A 9,652-nucleotide genomic window follows, 5' to 3' on the forward strand; every position below is an offset into this window, starting at 1 on the left:
CCTGCTGAGAAGGCTCACAGCAAGGTCGCACTGTGCCCCAGCACCTGCGCCCTTCACCTCCCTTCACCTCTCCTCCTGTAGGCGCTGTGTCAGCTCCCATCATCAGAGGAATACAGGACAGTAAGAGATCTTGAGAGAGACCACATTCAAGTAACTTTCGTTAACAGTGTATGTTTAGAATGGTTTATTTTATTGTTGTTCATCTCTTACTGTGTCTTTAGAAATTGAACTTTTACCACGGTGGGGGTAGGATATAGAGGGAAAGACACAGTATAGAGAGAGTTTGGTGCTATCCATGATCTCAGGTATGGGGGGGGGCGCAGGGGTCTTGGGACAGAGCCCCTGCTGATGGCACCTGTAGAGGTGCACAGTTGTGGCAACGACTCTAGCTCTGGGGGTTGGGGATGTAGCCAGACCCCCATGTCTCAGTCACCCTGGGATAGGCCCAGTTCGTGCCTGTTGCAAACACAAACAGCATCCCTTTTTACTCTTAAGTGCCTCAGAATTTGAGCAATTTCTAGTCATTCCAGGACTCAACCAGAGAAGAGAGTTCCACATTAAGGATCAACCCATTTTCCTTTGAGGCTAAAGAGGAAACAAAAATCCTAAGGAAGTCTTCAAGGTTTCTGACCCTGCTAAAACAGCCTGTTGCCTTGCAGATGTCAGTATGCTCAACTGGACTGCTTCCTTTTGGTTTAGGCCTGAGCCCCCACCATCCCCTCCACCCCTGATCCTTTGACCCCGCAGTTCAGGTGAATATTGCTTCCCACGGGTGAGGAGGCCATAGCAGTAAGTTGTATTGCTGTCTCTGAGGCTGGCCAGGATGTTTCTGATCCCGGATCAGCCCTAAGCCCCATGAGAGGTGACACACGAGGATGGAAGTTCCTGTGTGGACAGAGACAGGTTTCTAGTTGGTGGATTTTTCTTTTTTTGTTTTCATTTTTTCAGATTTTATTCATTTCAAAGAGAGCCCATGTGCATAAGCATGAGCAGGGAGCAAGGGAAAAGCAGGCTCCCTGCTGAGTAGAGGGCTCAATCTCAGGACCCTGGGATCACGACCTGAGTCGAAGGCAGATGCATAACCAACTAAGCCACCCAAGTGTCCTGCTAGTTTGTTTATAAGAAATCAGAAAGCCCACCTGCTCATACTTAGCTACAGCAGGCTTGCCTACTTTTTTTCCTCTAAGCAGAAAAAAACCGTTTGCCTCTGTTCTCCTTTTTCATAAGTGATTTTTTGGACCTGTCAACATCCATGGCTTTTTTTCCACCAGGCAGGCAGACCAACAGGTTTTCATCAAGTACTTTGACCAGGCCAGGCCTACAGTACGTAGTCCTCTATGAAAAGGGCAAGAGGGGAAAGCAAGGCCAGGAGGCAGAGCATTTGAAAAAGTTGGCTCTAAGAGTGCCTTTGGCTTGAAAGACCACAATAGCAGTGACCCAACAACAGCGGCGACAATAAAGAAGACCCTGTAAGAATCACAGTTCTTGCAACATATCTCCAAGTTTACTCATGGTACAAAAGTATTTAATAAGCGTCACACATCAGTACAGAAAAACACATTAGTCTATATAGCTCATACTCGAAAACCAGAATGGGTGACTGAGATCAGTATATTGTCTTACTTTTACTTATAAAAAACACAGAAGGTACACACTGGGAATTGAAATACTACGTTCTTTCTTTCTAGAGATGTGACACCTGTGTTTCCTGGTCAGTACTTTCTATGAAACACTGTGCTAAATCAAAGCATACATGTGACCAGTAAAGCTGTCTGCTCTCTCCTACTTGCGCTGAGCTCGCTCAGTGGAACACCATCTTGGTAGGGAGATTGACAGGAGGAAGGAACTAGGACCCTACCCCAACAGAAAACCTAATAAACTTATTCATATAGAAAGGGTTTTAGCAAACCTGTACAAACATTTAACATGCTATAAGAAGGGGAGACCTTTGAGCCTACTTCCACAGCATAAGCACATGCTCGTTGGTGCCCAGTAGACCAGGAAGGCCAACGTAGAAAGCATTTTTGCTTTCATAGCACTAACAGCTAAAAAGCATACAGCATATAATACTTTGATCTTTAAGTGGGTAATCTGGAAGCTCCAAGATTATATCCACTAGGTTAGCCTGAGTATTTTTCTATAAAAATATTTTTCTAAAAATGCTTACGAGAATTCTAGAAACACACCACATCAGGACTGCAGAAAACAGTGATGCAAGGACTGACAAGTGTAAGACAAGGAAATGATTTCCACATGTAGCTTCAGGCCAGGGACACCTCTCAGTTACAGCCCAAACTAGATGGAATGGGAAGAGCTGCAGAGAGCTCAGCTGGGCAGGCAGCTGGCTTAACAGCCCAGAGATATGTTCTCCCACAGGCAAAAAAGCCACTGAGGCTGCAGGTCTGAGAGTGATGAATACAGAGGACTGTGAGCAACACAAAAAGCCTGAAGGACATGCAGAGCCTGTTGAGCCAAAGAGGCCTGGAGATGACCTACCAACACATGCTGGGGAAGTGGCCCCAGGGCAATGCCACACTCTGGAGCCGGAGCCTAAGGCAGACCCCTGAGAGGGGTCTGCTTGGGAGGAGTGCTAGGATTACTGAACACGAGAAGGTGCTTCAGGGTCTCAGGAGGGTCAGACCATTGTCTTGACCCATCAATACTTAACATTAATAAGGAGTTGCGGAGCAGTCAGTCTTTCTAACATGTAATTCTGTCACATTAGCCAGAGCCTCTTCCAGTCTACAGGGCTGGCAAGGTCCAGAAAGATCCCATTGCTTGGTGGTGGGACCTAGGGTCGCAGGTCATTCTGGGAAGCTGGCACAGAAGAGGATTTGCACAATGAAGTCACCACTAAACCACTGCTTAAGTCCAATCCCCGGCCTTCTTTTTCCTGTGTGAGAAAACAATCTTAAGAAGCAAGGAATGGTGTGTGTGTGGGCGGGGGGGGGGGGGGGGGGGGGGGGGTGTAGGTCCTTTCTAGCCCAGAACCCTGCCTCAGGCATGGGAAAGGAGGTGATCGGCTGGGAGGGTAGGCCCCAGGGGGGAGCAGAATAGAGAGGGAAGGAGGTTATTTGGCATTCTTGTTCAGCACTGGCCCCATCACTCTAAAAATTGTTCCTCCCTTAGCTGAAATATTTTTTTCCTATTAAAAGCCTGCCTTATAAGAGAGGCAAGGCAGTTAGACCTCTTCGGTTTTGTTCTTTTAATTAGTGAGGGTCTTTAAGAGGTACCGGGACCTGTTGCGACAACACATGAGCATGCAGTCCCTCAGTAAGGGTGTGGGGTCCCTGTCGGAGGACAGCAGCTCATGCTCTTAGTACTATACTAGCTGCCAAACTGACACTGGCCAGTTGTGGGGAGAAATCTGGCAGCTGGTCTGTGCTTGATAGTGGTGGACAAAGTGAGCAAGAGTGACTTACTGCTCTGTAGTCCAGAAACATTTCTTTAAAAGCCAGAAAATCTGTAAACGTGAGCAGCATGTCAAATATGTCACCAGCCACTTCATCTTTATGGTGCCTGCAAAAGAAAAGGATGGCTGTTTCATGAAGGACTGAAACAGATTCTGTCTCAAGATTCCACTAGAGGGTTTTGAGGGCCTTCCACCCCAGAACCCGACCACCCAGAGCTCTCAACCTTCAGGTTCATGCATGAAGAAAAAAAGAGGGTCTTTTTCAGAGTGGAGGAGGAGGAAAGGAGAAAAAGATAAAAATGCAGAGTCAAGTTCAACTCACTGTAAAGTCGTGGTGAAAGCCGCCATGTTAAATCCAGGAATCCGCTCCAGCAGCTGTTCTTCAATATACTTTTCTACCAGAGAAATCTGTCACGGTGGAAAGGATCTTGGTTTTAGGAAAACAAGGCTGCTTTTCAGAAAGCCTGGCCTCTAGCCCTTGCAAGCATTTCGTAAGAGCCCATTCTACGAACCAGGCTACATCCTCAGCGCCCGGGGTACCAATGAAATGAACCACAGCGCCTGTCCTCAGTGAGCATGCGCTCTGGCCCATGCCGGAGCGCCTGCGCAGGGATTTACACTGAGAGGAGGAACGCGCTGAGGAAGGTAGAGGCCAGGGATCAGCGGGGCTCGTAGCGCCCCGTGAGGAATGAAGTAAGTGGACCCTTTTTTTCTCGGGTAGATGGAATATGTGCAAAAAGAATCTACAGAGAGGTATATTGTTGGAGGTAATCACAGGCTCCGTATAAGCCAGGGCTTGTGTGGAGAAAACTGACGAGTCCGCCATGTTTTTAAGGTTAAAGTCTGGAGGATCAAACTTTTGCCCAAATAGATGAGATAATTCCAAGACGTTATTTGAGGCCTCAACACAATGGAAAGACCCGAGGGCCTAGAGTTGAGATTCTTGGGTTCTAGTCTTGGTCTCCCCACCAACTAGTTAATGCTCTTGGTCTTGGTTTTCACTTCTGCCTAACAGTCAGGTAGTACCTGACTGGATATTTAGTAGAAAAAAAATACAGATGCCCCTTGAACGATAAGAGTTTGAACTGCGTGGCTCCACATATACGTGGATTTTTTTTTTTATAAATACGATACAGAACTTTAATTGTATTTATGATTTTAGTAACATTCTTTTTTCTAGCTTCCTTTATTATAAGAACACAGTATAGGATATCTATACAAAATATTGTTTATCAATTATTTCTGTTATTGGTAAGGTTTCCAGTCAACAACAGGCTGTTAGTAGTTCTTGAGGGGTCAAAAGTTTTTTCCACTCCGTGGGCATCAGGACGCCTAAGTCCCCACATTGCTTAGGGGTCAGCTGTTATGTGTGCAAGTCCAAAGGTCGAAGCATATAAAGGCAGCGTATGGCGAACCCATATATTATAACTGAAAATAGGATTATGATCAAGCCATCTTTGAAAAACTGAAGGTGGACAGAAATCACCAAACACTGCAGAGGAAAGCAAAGGGAGGTAAGAACTAGACGGAATTCTAAACAATTTCTGGCAGGTATTGGTGGCAGTTTCTAAAAGTGCAGCAAATGTCATTATCTTTTGGTTCTAAATTCACGTTCTGAAGAACTAATCTCTGGGGAGAGAAACAAAACCACTTACGTATTCGTTAAAAATAGGTGTGTAGGTGAGTTTATTCTCTTCTGTATCTTCAAACTCCTGATAGTACTTGTCCATGAAATTTCTCTGTAATAACTGGAACTCATCATCTGAACCACAACAGGAAGATGTTAGGCTTTTTGGTGGAGACTAAAAATCTTCCTGACTGGTAAGCAGGCAGGAATTCTGTGCCAGCACAACTGCTTTCTCAGTGGCCAGTCTCTAGGAGAGGGAAAGCTACAGATGTTCTAAGCAAGTGTTCATTACAACACCAAGGTTCAAATAGCCCTATCCAGTCTTATTAATTAGTAAAAAATACCAATATTTTAAAAATTGTGATAACATATACCTCACATAAAATTCATGGTTTTAACTGTTTTTGAGTATGGTTTGGTGGCGTTAAGTACATCCCCATTGTTGTGCAACCATTACAACCGTCCTTTGGTCCATTTTAAACACCCCCATGTAGGATGGCTTGGGAACTTCTTCAAATTCCTTTTCCACAAAGGAATGGAATGGTTCTCTTGTAACAGGATTTCATTAGCTATAGTAGAAATAGTGTAGTGATTAAGCATATGGGCTCTGATCCTAGCTGAGGCGCTTAAACTGTGTGACCTTGGGCACATTTTCTAGTATCTCTAAGCCCCATTTTTTTCAACTGGAAAATGAGGATGATCAGAGTAACTATTATAAAGGACTGCAGGTGGCATTTGGATGGATTCATATTAGCTTATAGCAAACACCTAAATGTGAGAGAATAGGGAATTTTAATGAGAGTATTACTCCTGAAAATAAAAGGAAATACCCTGAACTTAAAGATGGCTCCTTTTTCCACGGCACATAGGGTGCCCAAAAGGACAGAAGAACTCAAAAGTATTCCTGAGGATTCCGCAGAAACCCTCAGATTCACACAGGACAAGGGCTACTGGTGAAACCTCTGTATTTAGGGTTGAGGGTGTCAACATTTTTGCGACCTCTTCTGAAGATACAAAAGCTTGGGTCAATAATTTGCAGACTAGACTAGAGACTATGAAACATCACCAAAATAATGGAGTCCTTTTTTGTCTAATTTTAAGAAAACTCAGACAAAGTTTTCCACTTTCATGTATTTGTCTTAAACCTTGGGTGCCTGTTACTGCTTATTATACTTAGGTCTGTATGCACCAAAACGAATGCACAAAGAGGAACTCAGAACCTAGGAAAATACAGAACCAGTTCAAGTATGGCATTTTATTTTCTTCATGGAAACGTGTGTTATGGCTATGGTATTATGCTGGTGGTTTATGTCACAAAAACATTAATGCTTAAAACTGAAAAATGGGATTCCTCTTACTCTCTGAAATAAAGTAGGTCAGTTTTGCCAAGTGGCTCCTAACTTCTAGGGCCCATTACCTGAATCCATGGTTATTAGTTGTTAAAACAAGGGGGGATGTTTGACTCTAAAATCACAGTATGGCTTACTTAATACTACTCTTTGCTACATTAAGATTTATATGCAGCTTGCTGTTTTCTCTCCAAATTAACTCTCCAAACCACAAGGGTCTAAGAACTGAAGAGCACAGGTTAGACGGAGGCTTGAGGCTCGAGGAAGCTTACCCATGATAATGTCCTCTAAATATCCAACCACAGCATCAAATTCTGCATCAGAGGCGGAAGAGCTGAAAAATATACCTGGATTAGGTGCTGTTTCAAAGAATTCGCTTAAAAAAGTGCAAGAGGGACATTTTCAAACGTGCCTAAAACAGCAAAAGGAACTTCCCATCACCCAGCTTCAGCCATTAAGAATGATTATTGGCTAATGCAGCAATTCCAAACAGGAAACATGTTTAACATGTTCGTGATATTGAAGTTAAATGGTTCCATTTTCAGAAAACCCGTTAGGACACAAGGAACGACAAAAGGGACAAATAAAGGGGAGCAGCGGCTCGCAGGGCACATCTTAAGGCTCTTCATATTTGTCCTTCGGGTTTACTCACCGCATTCTCGCTATCACCCCACACCTATCGTCTTGTGAGCGTGAACCTGGCGCCAGCGAGATACTGGCCAGAGGGGCAATCGGATCAGGAGTCCCCAGAAGTGGTGGAGGTGGTGGTGGTGGTGGAGGGTCCTCTGACCTGTGGTTGGCCTCGGCAGCTCAAAGCTGCCGGGTTTTGCTGACGATTAGGGGGTCGGAGGCGGGGGGATTGTGATGGAGGCGTTGCTCAACGCATGACACTCGCCCGCACTACCGGCTTGAAGCCGGCGGCCGCGCCTTCGACAGCAGGAACTTGGGCGGAGTCATGGCGGTCCCTCGCCCCCATTCCACCCATCCAGGACACCCGCTTCTCAGGGCGGAGGCCCAGGCGAGCGCCGGCAGCGCCGGGCCGCATCACTCACAAGGACAGCGCGAAGCTCTCTTCCTCTAGGGCGTCCATCGCCGCCGCCGCCGCCGCATCCACTCGCAGGGCGAGCGGGCCCGCCGGCCTCCTATCGCGTCCGCAGCCCGGGCCCAGCCTCGGCTCTCCTCCGTAGAGCCGCAACCCGCATCTGGGAGGCCTCGCCTGCTCACGGCGCAGCCGGGGTAGGCCCTACGTGCGAGGCCGGGCCTCAGGCTCCCCGGGAGCGGCCACGCGCCTGCGGGGCGCTCACAACCAGCCAGGTCTCTCAGGGCGCGTCGCGGCCGCTGCGGGGTCCGGGCGTCAGTTACCTACAGCCCGGCGCCGCGCCCCCCCTCCCGTCACCATGGCCACCAAAACCCCTTCCGCCGCCTCGCGCTTCCCGAGAGCCAATCCCAGGCCCGCGCTTATTGACGCCGTGGGCGGGGCAAAGTTGGGGAAAGGAAGTGAGGGGTAGGGATAGAGAGGCGTTAGGGGAACCCTATGGGACTCAATGGGATGCTTGGGGTTATTGGAGTGTTCTCTGGCGTTGTGGCGGTTAAATCTCACGTTGCCCCCATCTTACGGAAGAAGGAATGGAAGCGAAGAGCCTCAATTTCTTCACTTGCAATTCGGGAGTAAATTATAGGATTTAAGATTAAATGGGCGGGGCGCCTGGGTGGCTCAGTGGGTTAAGCCGCTGCCTTCGGCCCAGGTCATGATCTCAGGGTCTTGGGATCAAGTCCCATATCGGGCTCTCTGCTCAGCAAGGAGCCTGCTTCCCCCCCTCTCTCTCTGCCTGCCTTTCTGCCTACTTGTGATCTCTCTCTGACAAAAAAAAAAAAAAAAAAAAAAAAAAAAAAAAAAAAAAAAAGATTAAATGGGCGCCGGGGCGCCTGGGTGGCTCAGTGGATTAAAGCCTCTGCCTTCGGCTCAGGTCATGATCCCAGGGTCCTCCGATCGAGTCCCGCATTGGGCGCTCTGCTCGGCAGGGAGCCTGCTTCCTCCTATCTCTGCGTGCCTCTCTGCCTGCTTGTGATCTCTCAAATAAATAAAATCTGTAAGAAAAAAAAGATTAAATAGGGGCCGCTTGGGTGGCTCAGCCCTTGAGGGTGGGACTCTTCCGCTCAGGTCATGATCTCAGGATCCTGAAATCCAGCGCTGCGTGGGACTCCGCACTCACAGTGGAGTCCGCTTTGAGATTCTCTCCCATCTCCCTCTGCCAAACCCACGTGTTCTCTCTCTAAAATATATTTTTTTAATTTTTTGAAAGATTGTATTCCTTTGACAGAGCACAAGCTGGGGGAGCAGCAGGCAGAGGGAGAAGCAGGCTCTCCACTGAGAGCGTGATGCGGGGCTCCATCCCATAACCTTGGGATCATGAGCAGAGCCAAAGGAAGCCGCTTAACGACTAAGCCACCCAGGTGCCCCAGTTACTCCCTTTTGTGGAAGGAAAGCCACCACAAGAAGTAGACGTCTTGTAGTTTACATCATAAAGATAATAGTCACACACACATCATAAATACTATTTGGCATTTATTAGTTTCTTGGCTAATTAGGCGAGATGAAAGTTGACAATCACTGAACCAACGTGATCAGAAATCGGATAACTTCCAGGAAAACTCCTCTCCCAAACTGCCAAATTTTGCAGAAGGATTCCCTAGAGCTGTTTTTTCTTGATTGGACCACTAGGCGTTATGTGTCTGGTTGCATTAGGTTTAGGTTTGATCTGAGGGTGAGATGGCCATCCTGAATGGGTTGATATTCTGAATATATATAAAATAGATAAAAGTGAGGGGTGCCTACGGGAGGCTCACTGAGTTGGCTGGGTGATCCTCTGTTTTCCACTCAGGTGGTGATCTCCCAGTCATGGTCAAGGGATGGAGAGCCTCCCCTCACCTCTGCGTCCCCCCCCCCCCCACCTCAACCCGCCATGGGGCTCCTCCCTCAGCCATGGGGCTCCTCCCTCAGCGGGGCATCTGCTTGTCCCTCTTCCCCCTCTGCCCCTCCCCTGCTCACGTATCCTTAATGTCTCTCTCAAACAAGTAAATTAATAATAATAATAATAATAACAACAACAACATTGGGCTCTGGAACTAAACCTGGTTACCAAGACACAGTTGCATCCAGGGTGAATGAGATCAGTTCTGAGATACTCTACTTAGCTCCAGGTAGAGGACAGGTGTCTATAAAGGTTTGCTGATTAACTAGACTGAGTTATATTTAAGTTAAGC

General features: G+C 47.2%; 1 protein-coding gene across 1 annotated transcript; it reads right to left on the minus strand.

Annotated features, from left to right (window-relative positions):
- Positions 1–1,497: 1,497 nt before the first annotated feature.
- Positions 1,498–7,769, minus strand: LOC123931665 (ADP ribosylation factor like GTPase 2 binding protein). Its single transcript, XM_045989093.1, has 6 exons — positions 7,441–7,769; positions 6,661–6,722; positions 5,068–5,174; positions 3,735–3,820; positions 3,423–3,519; positions 1,498–2,893 (listed from the first exon to the last, which is right to left on the minus strand). Exons 1-6 carry the CDS (start codon positions 7,476–7,478, stop codon positions 2,792–2,794), a joined length of 492 nt encoding a protein of 163 aa, XP_045845049.1. The 5' UTR covers positions 7,479–7,769; the 3' UTR covers positions 1,498–2,791.
- Between the last annotated feature and the right edge of the window lie 1,883 nt (positions 7,770–9,652).

Source organism: Meles meles, chromosome 19 (assembly GCF_922984935.1).
Source record: "Meles meles chromosome 19, mMelMel3.1 paternal haplotype, whole genome shotgun sequence".
NCBI classification, from domain to species: domain Eukaryota; kingdom Metazoa; phylum Chordata; class Mammalia; order Carnivora; family Mustelidae; genus Meles; species Meles meles.